Genomic DNA, 19,592 nt, shown 5'->3' on the forward strand with positions numbered 1-19,592 from the left:
TTATTATAACCTTAATTTTTGAAGTGCAATATACTAGTTTTTGTTACTTTGTTGTTACTTTTATTATTAGTCAATGTTAAGTAATCTTAAAGTTAAATAAAATATTATATAGGCCCAGTAATCACGCGTGACTGTAAGCCTATAGTAGAATGCGTTTACCTAGAAGTGCTTAATTGCTCTTCTTGGAAATACCAACAATCAACATAGCATCACTATAGAGAATACGGAAGGGCATTTCATATTATTAACCATATCGATATCGAGAATCTAACCTGTATTTACGAAAAAGTATTAAAAGTGAAAGAGGAAGTAAATCAAATACTTTCTAGTATAGTAGTAGTAGTAGTAGTCGGTTTAGTACTCTAAAGTGGTCAGTGTTCCACAATGACCAGTATGTCATGAATGATCACTAGTTTTCAAACATAGGTTAAGGTTAAGGTCTAATGAAACGCACTGTTTATCGTTTTTGTTGTCACTATCATTTAATTAATAGCAACAAAATTTCACTTATAAATAGCTAATCACATTCTAAATAAAATAGGCTATTTACAAATATTTAAAGACTAGAGAGTTACGTATTTCCTAAAATCCTAAATCTAAATAATATGGCATCTGGTTCTTAATCTAAATCGGGCTTCCTTTTGATGATGATTGTTTTGCCTACCAACGAGATGGGTCTAGACTTTACTCGATACAGTTGTCCGTTCACGTACTTTCTGGTGATAATCTTTGCTTGCGGCGCTTTGCGTATGGGTCCCTTGAGAGGTACCCATCCGCCGAACGAATGCGTTTTCGAATCCCAAGGGATACTGCGACCAGTGACCGTGACGTGTTGTTCTACAGGCGTAGCCGTTGTTCCGAATCCGTAATTCAGTGGGTTTATTAAAGGGTTAACCGGCGGCAGAGGCAGTGGTAGAGGTCCGAATAGAGGCGAAGGTTCTGTTAAACTCGCTGCTAATTTTTGTACAATCGCGTTGAATCCGTTGCTGAAATCGTCTGAAGAATACTCCACTACTTTTAAGTTTCCGTGCGGTTCCAACAAAGGTGTGTAGGCACCGTTCAGTTGGTCTTCTCTGTATCCGAATTGTTCTTTGTCTGCATTAGGTGATGTGTCGATTGCTTGGATATTATTATAGGCATAACGTTGGTAATCCTGTGGGAAAACAAATTTTGTTTTAAAGAGGTTTTAGATACAAGGCTTCAAGTTATTATAAACTTGTTATATTTAATAAACTAGAAAATAATATTTCTAGCTTTCTTCTTTATCTTATTTATATGTATATTAATTTGTAAGTTAAACATAATTTATATTAATTATGTTTTTTAAGCTTAATATTCTATATTAACGACTTACATCTTCTACAGTGTTCCGACCGCGCGAAGCCTTTCCCGATATTGCCGCTGATAGTGTTAAAAAATATAAGATCTGAAAAATACGTCACATAAGTCTAATTACTATTTATATAATTCAAATCTTGTGCATTTATTTTGCACAAATAAATTATTTTTCTCACATTATTACTTAACTATTAGATCATGTATCTAAAACCATCCAACGGTGGTCATAAAACAATATAATTTAATAACAAAACTTGAGGGTAGAAACATAAAAACACTATGCTAAGGTCATTTTGGTCATTTATTATTTCGAGATTTTTTAAAACGTCAAATTTAATATTCACAGTCACAAATTGACAAATTTAAAATCCCAAGGTTTTTGTAATTCACAATTGTAAGATAAATCCAATATTTACCTTTAGAATGTGATTCATGTTTGCGTTCATCACTGCCGGAGTAGAGTTAGCAATGATTGAATGATTATAAAGCTTCTACTTCTTATATGAATGGGTGTTCACCGCAGCACAATACATCATCACTTGTAAAACCTGAACCACCTGTTTATATACGTGCTGTTACATCTTACATATTCATCTTAAAACTGAAAAAATACAAACGCACGTGTTACATAGCGTTACATTTGTGTTTATGTAATGTTTAATTGATAGTTACTCATGTGAATAGGTACCTCGTACTTCATACGTTTGATTGAGAAACACGGACCGTGGCGAACTGAAGCCGTAACTTTGTTTTCAGCGCTACTAAGTAGATGCTATATACCATCTTAGGTACTTACTTAATAAACAGTGGACTATTCTACTGACGAATTTGAAACTTTGCTACCATTCTTAGATAGATGGAAGTATTTATTGCACAAATATATATAAAGTGACAGAAGAAAACACAAAAGAAAAGAAAAATATGCAAAGATGGTATTATTGCTAAAAGCGATCTCCTCCAGATAATCTTCAATTAAATATTCGAAAGGAAGGAAAGGAAAACGAACCTTAGCTTATAGCCTCTCGATCCGGGGGCCCTTTCGAATTTGCAATCTTATAGTTACGGTACTGGAAAGAAAGGGCATCGAAAATTAGCTAAATGTTCTAAATTATAAGGTTTCCAAGCCACATTTTATAATTTATATTAAGAAATATTCAATAGAATGAGGTGTTATGTAAGTTTGTTCAAGTACCTACCTACGTAGCAGCAGCATCCTCATACTTGGTGTGAAACGTGAGGATTTCCCGCCGGATTTGAGCGGTATTGCTTATTTGGTTAGAGAATAGCACAGTAAACAATACTTTATTTCAAACAAAACAATTGAAAATCTACAATTCATAATATGTTTATAAAATAGCAATCTCATGTTATACACAAGAATCAAGTTTCAGTAACAGTTTTTTTTATGCAATATACTTTAATTTTTATTTTTTTTGCGCTTGACTACAACTAAGCCTGATGGAAAGCATTAATGTGGTCTAAGTTGGAGCGCGCTTACCTAGAAGATGCCTATTCAGTCTTGCTTTGAAGGTGTTCAAATTGTAAGTGTCAGGAAACACAAACGCCGGAAGGGCATTCCAAACACTACATTAATGATGAAATACCACCTAGATGTTCAACCATTTGAATAAATATAATAATAAATATTTACTCGTATTGATACCGAAAGGTTGGCAAGTACGTAATTTTGTGGGAAAGTTAAGGAGGGGAAAGTGAAGATATATAAAACCTTTCTACTGATATTGGTCGGCTCATTTACAAGTATGCTTCTTCATGAATTCACTTCATACTCGTTGTACAAAGTTCGTCCCAGTTCTCAGAAATACAGTTTTTAACTAGTTCGGAGAGCAGGGACACTCATTATTTTGACCTCAGAATATAGCGAACTCCGGAAGGTATATGAAATTACTCTTTTTTGGTGTAATTTCACGAACAGGCGATTAGTCACTCTGTGTATGTCGTATTGTGTGTCATACTATTTCGGTACAATTTTTGGTGTTTTCTGTATTCTGAGATTTTGACCATATATTATTTTCCTTAAATGTATGCATCCTTTTTAATTTTTTTTAGTTTTCTGTTCTTTTTTTTTTAAATAAAACAATATTCAATGACCACACAGTGGTAACTGATTTATTAGTGCCTTTAACAAGGTTTTACTAACTACGGCTACGCGATAAATAAATAAAACATTAAATTAATTATTCGCTATAATTGCCCCCTCAAAATAGCACCTATAAATTTTCTAGTTAGAACTTTGAAGCCTCGATAAAATGGTATTGAAGATAGCGGCATATTATTCAAGTCTATTATTTGGGCGATGGTTATTTATATCTAGTGACCATATCCACCGTATCCTTTGTAGTCGTTAAGACCGAGTCCTTTGTAGTCGTTAAGACCGAGTCCTTTGTAGTCGTTAAGACCGAGTCCTTTGTAGTCGTAAAGACCGAGTCCTTTGTAGTCGTAAAGACCGAGTCCTTTGTCACCTAATAGCCCTTTACCTATGAGACCGAAGTCATAACCTCCTTTATACAGGGGAACTGATGGTAGGATGGGAGCCTTTATTGCGGGATAAGACGGGTATACCGGAGTAGACAACCAGGGTTGCTTAACAATTGGTCCTAGATAAGGTTCAGGATATATTGGTCCCTTAACGATTGGAGCTGGTAGAATCTGTTCTTTCAGAATAGGAGCTGGCAGATACTGTTCTTTCAGAATAGGAGCTGGCAGATACTGTTCCTTCAGAATAGGAGCTGATAGATACGGTTCCTTGATTATTGGTTTATAGATCGGGAGGTAGGGTTCCTTTATGATTGGGTACGGGATTATTGGCTCCTTTATTATAGGTAGAGGGACTATAGGTTCCTTAAAGATCGGCGCAGGTAGAATCTCTTTTACAACTACTGGTGCTTTGTATAAGTTCGAGTGGGACGATGCTAGACCACCGAGGTATGGTCCGTTTAGAAGCGGGGCATTCGCTAGTTTCTCCAGTCCAGCGACGGGTCCAACTGATATGGGCAGTTCGGATTTGTAGCCTATAACCGGTAGCGGCGCTTTGTATATTGGTGCGGCTACCGGGTGCAGGTTGGGGCCGATGCGTTTCACCACGGCGTTGAAGCCGCTCTTATCATCGGCTCTGTACTCCACAACACGCAAACTGCCATCTGGTTCCACCAGGGAATATGCACCTGTTTAGAGAAGTTATTATTACATGCTGTTTTATTTTTAAAATCACTCTATTTCCGAACTCTAAAAGTGTCAAGTCTAATTGATTTACTACTCATCAGATCTGACAAGAAATGTTTCGATATCTTCATTCAAACATCCTCTGTTTAACAAAGACGTTAATAGTATAATTGGCGTAGGATTTGTTAAAAAGATTGTTAATATTTTTCAATTTAATTCTCAGTACTATAATGAATGAGATCTGAGTTGAAGTTTATACAACGTTGTTGTTGAAACACTAGATTTCACACAACTATCGCCATTTTGAAGACTCGATATTCATGTTAAAGTTACTTTAGATTTCATCCGTCTCTGGTAGTGTATGTAGAAATCGAATAATGTGCGGTTTTCTTATTCTTACCTCTTACGACATCTCCATCACGTTTCTCCCATTGAGCTTTATTGTCACCGGTGTGGGGATCCCGAACGGCGTATTCAAAAGCATATCTGGGATATGTCTGTAATTATAACAATTGAATTACTCTTATTTATTTAATCCTATATAAGAATTTATGTCATATAATTGACAATGTTATTTAGTAATAGAACACAGCTAATTATATGGTCACATATGACACACCTTTCCAACGTGTCCACTAATTTTAAAGCTTATTAGTTTGGACTATTTCCTATATGAACGCAGTAGAATAGGACCTTTTTCACGAAGATTATGTAGGCAATTTGATTCGTTGGAGGATAGTTACATAGTAATCTGCAGATGCGTGACCGGGTGCGTAAACTTCTGCGCCATATAGCCCGTCAGCTTTCGAAGACGCCGACAGCGCAAGGAGGCATGTTATCTGCAACAAGTGGTCACAATATTATCATCCGAAACTACTATAAGAGTTTCTATACACTAGCGTTTTTACTAACGTAACAGTTTGGATAGGTTCAGATAACAAATACCTAATTATCTGACAAGCGTAATCCAATCGCTCATCTAAGTAACCAAACATGCAAAATACTGCATGTGACACGCGCGACTGGATTACTGACATCAGTAGCGCTTTTCTTTAGCGATATTTTTATACCTCGACTCGACTTGAATGTGAGAATTCGTCTTTATCTGTCTAACTTTGTTAGACAGAGAACGATAGAGACAAATTCGAAACTCACACTTTCGAGTTACAAAAACATCGTTACAGATTAATGTCATCTGAAGCCGCACTTTTTCTAACGTATGCTCAGCTCTACATAAAAGAACGCTAGTGTGTAGGGACTTTTATAATTTAGAAACATGTGCTTTGTCAATTCACTTCACTAAATAAACAAGTCTAATGCCATCACTTTCCACACGAGAGCTTTCAAAAAGGATAGCAGTAACTTGTCGATTCAGTACGATTGTATTAGCACTTTGTTTTTTTTTTTAATAATTTCACAAACCGCGGCAAGGCACTTCATTTTCTACTGCTGTACCCTCTGGCCAGTGGGTGTCAAAAACGTACTGAATTATAATTAGTTGTTCGGCCAATATATAGTTTTGTTTGAGACCTTCGATTCCTGTTGAGCGGATGTTTTAACTGTTTGTAGCGCGACTGTGCCGTCTGTAATATCGAACGGCTCGTGCTTGCATCAGGCTTCCTCGTTTTCGTTGAACCTTCGGTCGGTGAAAACGAATAATAATGCGTTTTCCGTACGCAATTCGACTGCCGACATTTTTCGAGACATTTTTCACTTGAGTTATTGATTCAGGATATTACATATATGTCTCTTCTTCTTCTACTGATAGTGCCATCTCCTATCGGAGGTCAGCAATCATTAAGGCTAATTTCCCTTTGTTCACTGCTGCCGGAAAGAGTGATCTGGTACTCATATTAAACCATTGGCGTTAGTTGTTGAGCCAAGATGTACGTCTACGACCAGGCCTTCTTCCCCGTATATATGTTTATGTACATATTATAGTTTACTAGCAGACATCAGCGACTTGAAGTGCGTTGAAACCTCTGACCTTTCTATCTTTAAAGAAACAAATATCGTCGTAAAAAATTGTATGCTAAAATTTTTCCATATCTATTGTCGAAAACCGCATAAAAATCATTCGTCTCAACAACAGTTCAGTAATTTTGATTTAGAATATTGCGAACAGACAGACTCAGAGAAGGACTTTTTATACTATATAAGATAATATATATCTAGTACCTCCTCTGATTAACAAGTGCACGCCACTTCTAGTAATTAAATATTATATATTTTAATTGACTTTTAGAATTACCTATAATAAATATCGCAACTCTTAATAATCAATTCGTTATCCTTTGTTTTTCAAGATAATTTATTTATAAAGGTGTGGATTTGTTATGTTTAAAGTACCTAATATTAATTAATCTGACTGAAAAACCTGACTTTCGAGTCAAGATTCAAAAGATATATTTTTTCCGTTTATTCTTTGTTTCCATTTTAGCATTCGCAAAGTAATACCTACAGGGTATACCTAGATGTTTTACTTCTTCTTACAGTGCCTCTCCATTACTGAAGGTCGGCGGTCAGCTTTCTAAACTTTTCCTTGTCCATGGCTAGGCGGAAAAGTTCTTCGACTGTCTTTATGCCAGTCCACTCCCTTATAATTCGCAGCCAGGACTTCTTTCTTCTTCCTACTCTTTTGCCTGCAATCTTGCCCATCATGATGGTTTGAAGCAAACTGTATCTTTCGTGTCGCAAAATATGCCCTAGGTACGATATCTTCCGCTGTTTGATGGTTTTAACAAACTTAGTCTTCTACTGCATTCTGACAAGAACCCCAGTGTTAGACAGTTTCGCCGTCCAGCTTATGCGGTGCATTCTGCGGTATGTCCACATCTCAAAGGCTTCCAGCTTTTTACGTAGTTCTTCCACTAGGGTCTTACTTCACTTTACTACAAATAAAAAAAAAATAAGTACATGCTACGCAATATTCAAATTCTCGTAACTTTGATATAAGCTGTCGAAACATTGTCGTATTCATTTCAGCTGTCAATACCCAACTTCAAGTACAGATATATGAATAACAAATAAGTGAATCCGATCATGCGCATCGTGTCTGACGCAATACGTATTCGTCCGAACATTGTGACGTCTTGCTCTAATTGCGTTGTGCGTAGCGTGCGGGGCGCGACGCGCCAACGTGCGAAATACAGTGTAGTGTACACGCGACGGATGTATCGACATAATGACGTATTATATCTGCTTTATATAATTGCTATTGTATTATACAAACATCCTTTGCACTTGAATCTTGTATTCAAAATCGTTTTTTCATATAGATCAGTACATTTTCTAATTTTTACTACATATTCACAGAAAGATGATCCAGAATGAGTCTTTACAAGCAGCGTGATGAAGCCATAACAAAAAAACGTAAAGCGTCTCCTTGACATCCACTCATACAAACGTTTTTCATAATATGTATTTCAAAATTTAACACATAATATTCAATAATTACCAATAAAAAATACTCCATCTTATTTCCTTAGTTTATGTGAACAGTTTTTAAAATACATAAGACGCCATTTTTCTTGAATTATTCTTTAATCTGTGCGTTGCACTTGAATCTTGTATTAAAAGTTGTTCATTCATATAGATCAGTACATTTTCTAATTTTTACTACATATTATAAAAAAACACAAAAAAGAACATCTAAAATATACATAAAACTCAAAGGTGACTGACTGACATAGTGATCTATCCACGCACAGCCCAAACCACAGAACGGATCGGGCTGAAATTTGGCATGTAGGTAGATTTTATGACGTAGGCATCCGCTAAGAAAGGATTTTGATCAATTCTACCCCCAAGGGTATAAAATTGGGGGAAAGCTTACATCGAGTTCCACACGGACGAAGTCACGGGTGCCCGCTACGCTAGTGCAACATAAATGAAGAATGTTATGACACCTTCTGCTTTATACGAGTAATTGCTATTGTCCATGTGTAGGCAAAACTGTGACAGTTTTCTCTGTACAGTTTTTTGATCTAAACTGCGCAGTTTAAACTTGAGATTTGTAATCCGCATTATGGAGGCCTGGTTCCGTAGTGGGTTAACCAAATAAGCTGATGATTATAAATAATAATAATAATTGCTTGCAATTCGCTGAAACATGTAATTTATATGACACGCTTGAACCTGCTATCAAATTGTGTTAAGCAATATATTATTTAAGTTTTACTTGTATTACAAAACTCTGTGTATCCGGTAAACGTTACTAATCCAAGTTATTTCAGAAAACATAACCGTTTAATTTGCGCTCATAATAACCATTGTGCGGCGAGCTGTAACTTGTTTACAAGTATAGCATATGTATAGCTAGTACATGTCTAGTTTTGTATAAAAAAATTAACTAAATACTACGTCGTCATCCACCCAGAAACACCACTCATCTAAGATACATTCTTACTACTGAAAACACGAGGTTCTGCTAGTCCCTAGCTAGTAAACTAGCGCACGCCCTCGATTTCGTTCGCGTGAAATTCCTTTTTTTTACACATACTGGATTTTTGTACGGTAAAAGGCAGCCTATATTTTGCCCCAAGATAAATTCAATAGCGTAGCGAGGTAACCAAGGGTCCTAGTGCAAATACATTAAAGGGGCCCCATTACTAAGCTAATCTACTTTATAATCTCTTATCGTGCACTGCAGGACAGGTAACACAAATATTAAAAAGTAACGACATAAATTTGCAATGAACACTTGATGTACGAGTAGGAATCGAGATTTTCTGGCAAGGATTCGAGCGCCCCTGAGCACTGCACCGCCTAGCCCCTGGATAGCTACGCCATTGAATACATTACATATGTATACCAAATTTCATCCAAATCAGAAAAGGTAACAGAGAGACAGACAGTCATTGTTTACTTGGCCCTGTGGCCAGTTACGGTAGGCAGTTGTAGGTGTGCTGCTAGCCTGGGATGGGTGGAGAGCGTGTGCTCAGAAATATATATCTCCAAATATCTCTCATATAGATCATTTTTTCCAGGCTTACAGCTGTCTACCGGCCACAGTGCTGGCGTCTTGCGTGGAGAGCGTGTGGTCAGGCAGCGGCACCGGCGCCCAGACCCAACTGTCGCGAGCGCTGTGGCTGTGGTGCGGGGTGCTGGGCGCCAGGGTGTGGCTGCCGCTCATATCGCGAGAAGCGACTCGTCGTACCGACCCTTCGAGACACACCTTTATGGCTAAGAGGATCATGCTGCCTTTCCACCTCGATATATACCCGTTGAGTAAGTGTTTCTTTTTATCTTTTATTTTTTTTATAGTTATAGTTGTCAGAACAAGTATATACTGGATGCCTTTGCCGTCGTCAAGCCGCATTGCTGTGCTCTGATCTGAAGGGTGGAGTTGACGGTGAAATTACATGCACATGAGGCTTAATATGTACCTCAGGTTAATAGGTAGGACTGTAGGACAGGTAGATAGGACGGAAGTTTTTTTTTTTATATATAAATTTTTTTACAGGACATTTTTTTTTAATTGGGTCTTAATGAAAGAAAAATAATTATTGCATTCAAAGCTTCTTGTACAAAACAAATAACACATTATTTACAAAAGTAGTACCTATTATAGTGCATTGGTAATTTAATCCGTAATGTTTAACAAAAATCAGATCTTCGAAATCTTAACTCCAGCAGCTACAGCATAGAAAAATAAATAGAAAATTTTGAAAATTCTGAATAAAAAAATATAACTTGGTCATGGTCACCCTAGGGATTTACGGAAAACTATTCAAATTAGTTTTAGATAATTAGGTGGTGTATCTACCATTTGCGATTTATACCTTAATTACGGGACAACCTGTATAACAATCGGTCTGCGATTTCGTAAGCCTTTAGACCTCCTTAATCAGACCTTTTTTTTCTCGTGTGTAAGCGCCGTAGGCTCCTTAATGGGACCTCAGCGGCGTCACCGAGGGTATTTGCATCTGTAAAGTGTTACTCCGTCATAGGGGATGATTTTCCACTTTACATCAGGTCGAGATGGGCTATGTAACTTAGGCCTCTTAGATATAGAATAATGGCCAAGTTTTGCTTGCAAATCTTGGGCCTTATTTGATAGTGCTTTTATTTTTTGTTACACATTCTTGGTTTACTTCCAGCTATCCTTTTCGACGACGCAATCCTACTGGGAGTAGAGAATGACACTACCCTGTATGCATCTGATTCAAATTCCGTCTTCTCGTTGCCATTTTGCGTCATAAATAGAACGGTAAGTAAAATGAACAAATATGAAGATTTATTTTTGAAAATAACAATTGCTAAGTTAATTATCAGCTCTTCTCAGTCTTATTTGCCCCCAGAAACAGTTGAAGTTCACTACTAATACATTAACTAGTTAACTTTTCGAGAGTGCTCCTAAAACTGTTCTACTTAAATTGCAACCGGTTAAGCCACCCAGATCCGACAAAATCCGATCCATCCGTTTCGTTTCTCTACATTCTTTTAGCTCTCTTGCTCAACTTTGGCCAAGCATCCGCGCACGCTCAAAAAATTTTGTTTTATGTTAAAGCTTTCTTAGGTCGGGGATTAGTTCTCTCTTATTGGACTAGTAGTAGACTACTAGTGATGACATATGGCTTAGTCATGGCATAAAATATAGTTCATATTAGAAATAGCATCACCAGGTGCCTTCGCCATAACTAAGTTTGGCGGTCAGTATACGGAAAGCTTCCTGCCTTCCACGCTACAAGCTATCATCATCATCATCATCATCATCATCATCATCATCATCATCATCATCATCATCATCATCATCATCATCATCATCATCATCATCATCATCATCATCATCATCATCATCATCATCATCATCATCATCATCATCATCATCATCAATCCATATTCGGCTCACTGCTGAGCTCGAGTCTCCTTTCAGGATGAGAGGAGTTAGGCCAATAGTCCACCACGCTGGCTCAATGCGGATTGGCAGACTTCACATACGCAGAGAATTAAAAATTATCTGATGTGCAGATAATTTTTAATTCCTCACGATGTTTTCCATCACCGTTTGAGACACGTGATATTTAATTTCTTAAAATGCACACAACTGGAGGTGCATGCCCCGGACCGGATTCGAACCTACGCCCTCCACAATCGGAGGCAGAGGTCGTACGCGTACGTCCCATTGGGCTATTACGGTACGTCTACAAGATATAGCTAATATTAAAAAAAAAATCATCTCCAGAGCCAAGTATACCTGCATCAGATACTCCGTCAACTTCTACGTCGCAACCTTGGCTACCACGCGTGGGAGATAGCTCGCTCGTGCTCTCAGCTGCCGTACTTCCCGCACTCCCTGGAGTTGTTGCTGCACGAGGTGCTGGAGGAAGAGGCCACCAGCAAGGAGCCCATCCCAGACGCACAGCTGCCGAGTGTCATCGAGTTCGTACACGAGTTTCCCGTCTATCTACAGGTGAGTTTATATACTGTTGTTGGTACTTTAGAATAGGGAATATGCATAGGATCTGAATTACGTGGTAGTTTTTTATTTGTATTCTAACTCGCTAATATTTTATTTATTCGGCTAAAATTATGAATGCAAAGCAAAAAAAAGTGTACAAAAACCCCCAACTTTATAGTAGAATATTATTGCAACTATGAGTCCTTTCGAAAAGTGTCCTAATTTTCCATATGAAAAGTGCCTTTTGACATTTGTGACATCATAGTCCTTTCCTTTTTGGTCTAGTGCTCTAAAGTAGTAGTGTTTTAAATGCTTAAAATATGTCAAGATGTTTTAAGAATTTTGGCACAAAATATAGAACGTTTTATCGCAGGATTTTACTTTCCTCATTATTCTGTTATATCAGAAGTCGATTAAAAATACAAAAAGACACACATCTAGTGTTAAAAATTAATGAATTTTTTTTTCAGACAGTCGTCCAATGCGCGCGCAAAACAGAGATAGCTCTATGGGCGTATCTGTTCTCCGCCGCCGGCAAGCCCAAAGAGCTGTTCCAAGAATGCCTGCAGAGGAAGATGCTCGACACAGCCGCATCTTACCTTATCATTTTACAGGTAAGCCATATCAAAAATCGTAACAAAATCTTTATTTATGCAGTGCATTGTAAAATTATTTTATTTTGGACTAGCAGACGCCCGCGACTTCGCGTGGAATTAAGTTTTTCACAAATCCCATGGGATGGGAACTATTATTTTTCCGGAATGAAAAGTAGCCTATGTGTTCGTTTCAAATGTCAGCCAAATCCGTTCAAAAATTGCGGTGTTAAAGAGTAACAAACATCCATACAAATTTTCGCGTTTATAATATTTAGTAGGATTATAAAACCAAACCAATAAATACCAATTTGTTGATATACATTATTGTTGCTTCGTTTTCAGATTACCAAGGTTTAGTACTATTAACTAATATGTCTATGGGAAATAGTAACTCCTATTAGTAACTGTCTTATTTATATACTTGAGTTTTCTTTTGATATTAATTAATTAATTCTGTTTCTAAGACGTCTACTAACTATAAACTAGTTGCCTGGAAATTTTCAGCTTTGTACATCAGGTGGTTTTCGATATTTAGTGATGGTCGGATAGTACCATAACACCATAAACAGCATTGCTGTGTTATGGTATGAAAGTTTTAATAGCTGGTGTAATTACAGGCAAATCAGGCTTAACACTTACATCTCAGGTCAATGGACACAGAGTGAGACATACCGATAGATATCAAAAATTGCAAAACCGACGGGAACCCATGTTTCTTTGAGTAACGGCTAACTCTTCTTTATACAATGTCTATTTCTAAAACTTAGAAATTATCATCTAGCGTGGGTAATACTTTAACAAAAATATGGTACTAAAAATATCACATTTTGTTTATTTGCGTAGAATTTAGAAAGTTCTACAGTAAGCAGACAGCTGGCTACGCAGTTGTTAGACACCGCGCTGCAGCAGGAGCGCTGGGACCTGGCCAGAGACCTCGTACGCTTCTTGAGAGCTATTGGTAAGTTGTGAATTTAGAAAGTTCTACAGTGAGCAGACAGCTGGCTACGCAGTTGTAAGACACCGCGCTGCAGCAGGAGCGCTGGGACCTGGCCAGAGATCTCGTACGCTTCTAAAGAGCTATTGGTAAGTTGTGAATTTAGGAAGTTATACAGTGAGCAGACAGCTGGTGTTAGCGACGCAAATGCCTATAAATATATTATCTGTGCCTTACAATAAAGGGCCGAAAACGGAACGTCTGTGGTGTCATAGATAATGTGACTTTGACAGCTCTTTAAATAAAATCAACGACTTTTACGCCAAGTGCCTAAGCGTCACCATATACGTTCCCGTTTTAAGCCGTTTTTAACAAGTTAACCTGTGTTTTATTAAGCCTGGCCCTTACAAATTGGTCTTCAAGCCGGATAATTGTGGTATGTTCCATACTCCACCACCAATTATGGTGAACCGATGGAGCTCTGTTGAAAAACAGCAGCTAACGGAGCAGGAGCAGATCCAGCGAGCTGCAAGGGCAGCACGAACAGGTAACCAGGCGCTCATGACAGAGGAAGGAACAAAACGACTTTTAGACCAGCTAGAAGCATGCACCAGTGGTAAAATAACTAGCAGCCACGCAGTAGCACCGACTGGGGCTTCTACGCACAGTACAACAGTAAGGACAAGTAGGTCTAGAAAGTTAAGCGCAGCATCCTACCTTGCTAAGAAAGCACAGCTGGAACTAGCGGCAGCGGAAGCGAAAGCCCGCATCGATATGCAACTAATTGAGAAAAGGTTGCAAGCTGATATTGTGGCACTAGAAAAAGAAAAATACAGTCCGCTATCAAAGGAGCATAAGGTGCGTACTTTTAAGGATAGTGTAGGCAGTTGGTTGCAGCCTAGTCAACACAAACAGTCAGCGCAGCTCGACCTACATTATGGTTCACGTTTAGGCGAGCTGTGCACGCCCGCCGCTACAGACGGCGGCACTGATGGGACTGTTCGAGTGTTGACTAGCGCACTGAATGGTACAGCCAACTCCAACCACAACGCATCCGACGCTAAGCTTAGCAATATCAGCACCAAGGAAAACCTACCTGCATACACGGGCAGCACCAAAGTCCAGTCCATAGGTGACACTGAAGAACACCTAAAAATCATGAAAGTTACTCATCATACTTCTGCCGTGTTGTCTAAGTTACCGACGAAAGACTACACTACGAGTAATAATAAAGATAAATACCCCACAAAGGTCGTGAGTAAATATTATAATATTATGATGTTACAAAATGAACGCTTACTAACATCAACGCACTTATTAAACACTTGCTCGGCACCGGTATGTAGCAATAATAACTACTGCACTAAGGACCAATGCCTGTTATTCGACTACAAGAAAAAGAAAACAGAAAGTTACACAGGTAGAACAGAACCGAGTATCAAATCGAGCACCGAAATAATACATGTAAGTCACAAGAAACAGCGTAATCTATCAAATACTAATATTATAAGCGTTAAAATACACAGGTCGATGGGAACAGAGACAACAGCCGCTTCACTTAGTAATGAGAAAACTGTTTTGCTAACTTGCTCGCACCTCGCCGAACGAGTGGAATTACGCGTACATAGAAACATCACAGATGTGTGTTTCATAATGGACAACAATGCGATCGAATGCTGTAACGGAATGGTAAAGCAATTTGAACTTTTTAGTCGAACCACTGACAGACCAAAATCGCATACACAAATGTCACAAATGTACTGCATCGATACGCCGGGACGAGAGCGAGAGATACCGCGGTCGATTGAGACAGCAAACTATGCACCGGCACCTACCGTCCGTGCACTGAACAGCAGCGCGTACGCATTGAGAACGCTTCAATTTGATGTTTTTAGCGACAACGTAATTTTAATTAACAATAAACTTATCGGCACTGATTCGTCGCGCGTGGAGATTATTTTAATACCGTCATACGTAATATGTTTTAAATGTTTTGTTGACCGTAAAAACGTAAAAATAAGAAAATTAGAAATTATAATAGGTAAAGAAAAAATACTTCCCCCGACTTACGAAGGACAGCGACTGCTTCAACTGCAAATGGATGACCACATTAAGTCGGTGCCTGTAATTAGTTATTTCATCGCCATGGATTACGATGCAAAACAAAGCTCTTTACCCCATTGTAGCCTACACTGGGGTGGAGCACTAAATCATTCAACGGAAAAATTTAAAATACAGGGGCCCACAGAGCAGGCACTTATCTTGATGTCAGAGATGGACCTAAAGGAAAATTATGCTCCACTCACCTTAGTACGGATTCAGCCTGCGACAACTGGGGTTGAAAATTATAACCAATTTGTTTCAGGTACCTTATTAAATGTTCCAATACGCGGAATGTCTGCCGGCTTGGACCACAGTCACCGATCCAGGCATCGCAGGGTGGCATGCCTACTTCTTGCGCTGCTACCCTACTACAGATTCCAAGCCTTAGGGGGTCAACAAATACGCATCCACGAGCGACCTCAACGTGGCAAGAGGCGCGAGGACCCGCGCCGTCATCAAGGAGGAGCAGTGTGGCGGGCACGGCCGTCCGTTTCTGTGGCCGACGACACGCGTCGCATATTCCGCCGACTGGGTTAGAGTGCTGATCCAGCACTGGGATGGAGTGTGTTAGCGACGCAAATGCCTATAAATATATTATCTGTGCCTTACAATAAAGGGCCGAAAACGGAACGTCTGTGGTGTCATAGATAATGTGACTTTGACAGCTCTTTAAATAAAATCAACGACTTTTACGCCAAGTGCCTAAGCGTCACCATATACGTTCCCGTTTTAAGCCGTTTTTAACAAGTTAACCTGTGTTTTATTAAGCCTGGCCCTTACAGCTGGCTACGCAGTTGTTAGACACCGCGCTGCAGCAGGAGCGCTGGGACCTGGCCAGAGATCTCGTACTCTTCTTAAGAGCTATTGGTAAGTTGCGAATTTAGAAAGTTCTACAGTAAGCAGACAGCTGGCTATGCAGTTGTTGGACACCTGGCCAGAGATCTCGTTCGCTTCTTGAGAGCTATTGGTAAGTTGTGAATTTAAAAAGTTTTACAGTGAGACAGACAGACAGCTGGTTACGCAGTTGTTAGACATGATTCGCCCGCGTGGAACCGTTCTATAAAAGCGAAGTATCCCACCATGCATTATTAGGAATAAGAGTGTCTATAATGAAAACTCCTTTCACTACCTCAACTTTTCATTAATACGAGTAATATTATGAAGAGGTAAAATTGTGGTATTGTAGGGGTAATCTCTGTAAAATTCTTTTACCACAAGAATGCCTCGTTATTTGTAAGTGAGTGAAAGCGAATGGCGGCGGCTAGTCACTATCTGTAGGTGAAAATAGCTTGAAACTCCGTTCAGTAGTTTTTGATTTTATGGCGAAAACAGATTGACGAGGCATAGAATTTTGTTTATGTGTAACTTTTTTTTTTAGATCCAAATGATGTAGATTCTCCGAGAAACTCAGTTAACGTACAACAGAAGTACGGACAAGTTGTCCAGTCGCAAACTGTCAGCCCGAACGCTGAAGATTTGTCGGTTATATTGGGAAGTATGCAGGTACGTGATTTTTTACCAAGATGTTTTTAAATTTATAGTTTAACTAGCGGACCCGCTCAAGCTTCGCTTTGACTTATTAATTTATTTATTTGCACTTCTTCCCTACCTTACACTACCCTACTCCTACCCCTACCCCTACCCTACTCCTACCCTACCTCTACTCTACCCCTACCCTACCCTACACCTACCCTACCCCTACCCTACCCCTACCCTACCCTACCCCTACCCTACCCTTACCCTACCCCTACCCTACCCCTACCCTACCCTTACCCTACCCCTACCCTACCCCTACAAAAAAAAAGTATCCTATGTCCTTCTCCTGGCTCTAAACTACCTCCCTGCCAATTTTCAGCTAAATCGGTTCAGCCGTTCTTGAGTTATAAGTGGAGTAACAAACACGACTTTCTTTTATATATATAGAGACAAATAATTAGCAATAAATTAAAATTGCGACTATAATTTGAGATTTAAACTATCCTATCTCTCAAGTTGAATCGAACTGCACATGGTGTGCGAATTTTATTATAATCGGTTAAGTGGTTTAGGAGTCCACTGATGACAAACATTGTGACACTAAATTTATATATATTAAGATTGGAAGAATTCTTTCTTGGATTTTCCATTGTTCATGACATGACACTTGCATTACACAAGATATATTACCTATATATCTTGTGTCATGAACACTGGGGTGGGACTCCTAGAGGGTTTAGGAGTCCAGCTGGGACTCCATGAGAATCACATTGAGGTCACAATAGTAAGTGACCCACGACATTTCTTCGCTCCTCGAACTAGCTAGTCACCTACAAGGACACATCTACCGAAGCTAGATGCACGACCAGTAACTAATAAGGACTATTTAAACCAATAGACCAGTAGACACTTTTTTTAAATGGTCTTAAATTGTTCATTGTCGTTCTACTAGATTGAAAAAAAATTATCATATTTTTTGAGACGTTTGATGATGATGATGATGATGACGTTTAGTACATCAAGTAACATTGTGACATCACAAAATAGAGGACAGCGTTTTTCTACTAACTAAAGGATTTCTTATAGAACTAAATTTAAAAATCATGCATTTTTCAAATTTTCCAAACGTGAGGTTTGGAAAATTTGAAAAATGCATGATTTTTAAATTAAGTTCTATAAGAAATCCTTTAGTTTTATTTATTAATATCAATATGTTACGGACCCTTACCCCACGTACAATACGAAACTAATATTGTTTATATTAAATTTGATATGAGTCAACTACCCTATTGCCATAAATGTATAATTTGTATTATAATGAAAATTAATAAAAAACCATGTCTGGATAATTTTTATCTGATATATGCGGTAGACTCCAAAGTGAAATCGCAGTTACGTCACCGGGGATTAAGGGCGAGAGTGGAAGCATCGCTTAATGGGCCCAGAAGTCTCAAGTAGATAAAAAATGGGCGGAACCACTCTCTGAGGACGTCTCCTCTGAGGCTCTGAACTCGGTTTAGAGGGCAGTTTGCGAAGGGTGATTTGGCTCGAGTGTATCAGTCTTCAAAGTCACTCAGCGGAATTTCTCTGCGTGATCAAATAAAAATGAGGACATTCGCAGATGAACCAAAGTAACTGACATAGCTCAGCGAGTTCCGAAGCTGAAGTGGCAATGGGCAGGTCACATAGTTGGAAGAGCCGATGGACGTTGGGATTTCAAATTCGGAAAGCGCAATGTTGGTCGACTCTCCACTAGTTGGATCGAGGATATCAAGCGAGTAGCAGGGAGCCGCTGGATGCTGGCGGCTCGATACCGTTGTGCTTTGAGGTCCATGCAAGAGGCCCATGTCCAGCAGTGGACGTCTATCGGCTGATAATGATAATGATGATTAGTCTTCACGCCCCCGTGACCGACATATCGGGGACCTTCTGGATACTATTGAAACTATTTGTTGTGATATGCAGTTGGCCGGAGGGCGGGGCCGTAGCTTCAGCACCACAGCGGCGCCGCGCGAGCCTTCCCCTCCTGCGAACAGCACCGCCGCGCCCGCCCCGCGTCGTACTGCCGCCGCCACCGCAGCCGTCAAGAGGAAAAAGTCAGTGCCTGCAAGAAGTGATAGGTATGTTTTAAACCATACCACTATAATTACCCTCAATAATTACCAGCCTATTTTAACACATATTACAGGGCCAAGAGACCACATATTGTATCTGAGAGCATGGGTCATTATTATCATTAGAAACTGATAGTGCCTGGATATGGAGCTTGGGCCTTAGACCCACCGCTCTTTTGTAAGTTTGCGGGCATAGGGGTTGATTTTGTAACAATCACGAAGTTGTTACTAAAAATTTCTTGAAAAAAAGAAAAACTTTTTTACTTAATCAAGGTGCAATTTAGAACAAACTAATGTCAAACAGGCTTTGCTTGAATTTATCTTGCCAAAGACGTAGAATTAGCGAATAATCCACCACAGGTTGTTGAAACTTTCTTTGTATCTTTCTTATGCGAATTCCGAAGGTACTTCACTTCTTCTATTCTGGAAAAATAAATATCTGTTTC

At 39.0% G+C, this 19,592-nt stretch overlaps 3 protein-coding genes across 3 annotated transcripts in view; 1 reads left to right on the top strand and 2 right to left on the bottom strand.

Annotated features, from left to right (window-relative positions):
* The window catches only part of LOC112047152 (guanine nucleotide exchange factor subunit Rich), a 57,144-nt gene that overhangs the window by 20,250 nt on the left and 17,302 nt on the right, over positions 1 to 19,592 (top strand). Inside the window, exons 15-21 of the mRNA XM_052887674.1 lie at positions 9,510 to 9,750; positions 10,623 to 10,732; positions 11,708 to 11,935; positions 12,394 to 12,537; positions 13,363 to 13,477; positions 16,935 to 17,059; positions 18,998 to 19,152. Of these exons, the coding sequence (XP_052743634.1) occupies positions 9,510 to 9,750; positions 10,623 to 10,732; positions 11,708 to 11,935; positions 12,394 to 12,537; positions 13,363 to 13,477; positions 16,935 to 17,059; positions 18,998 to 19,152 (1,118 nt within the window). The remainder of the gene's footprint in view (positions 1 to 9,509; positions 9,751 to 10,622; positions 10,733 to 11,707; positions 11,936 to 12,393; positions 12,538 to 13,362; positions 13,478 to 16,934; positions 17,060 to 18,997; positions 19,153 to 19,592) is intronic.
* On the bottom strand, positions 457 to 1,906 carry LOC112047154 (uncharacterized). The gene is made up of 3 exons (XM_024084162.2): positions 1,755 to 1,906; positions 1,355 to 1,426; positions 457 to 1,153 (listed from the first exon to the last, which is right to left on the bottom strand). The coding sequence occupies exons 1-3, from the start codon at positions 1,782 to 1,784 to the stop codon at positions 620 to 622; spliced, it is 636 nt and encodes a 211-aa protein (XP_023939930.2). The 5' UTR covers positions 1,785 to 1,906; the 3' UTR covers positions 457 to 619.
* LOC112047153 (cuticle protein-like) lies at positions 3,442 to 7,208 on the bottom strand. Its single transcript, XM_024084160.2, has 4 exons — positions 5,944 to 7,208; positions 5,265 to 5,360; positions 4,922 to 5,018; positions 3,442 to 4,523 (listed from the first exon to the last, which is right to left on the bottom strand). The coding sequence occupies exons 1-4, from the start codon at positions 5,959 to 5,961 to the stop codon at positions 3,670 to 3,672; spliced, it is 1,065 nt and encodes a 354-aa protein (XP_023939928.2). The 5' UTR covers positions 5,962 to 7,208; the 3' UTR covers positions 3,442 to 3,669.

Source organism: Bicyclus anynana, chromosome 20 (assembly GCF_947172395.1).
Source record: "Bicyclus anynana chromosome 20, ilBicAnyn1.1, whole genome shotgun sequence".
NCBI lineage: Eukaryota > Metazoa > Arthropoda > Insecta > Lepidoptera > Nymphalidae > Bicyclus > Bicyclus anynana.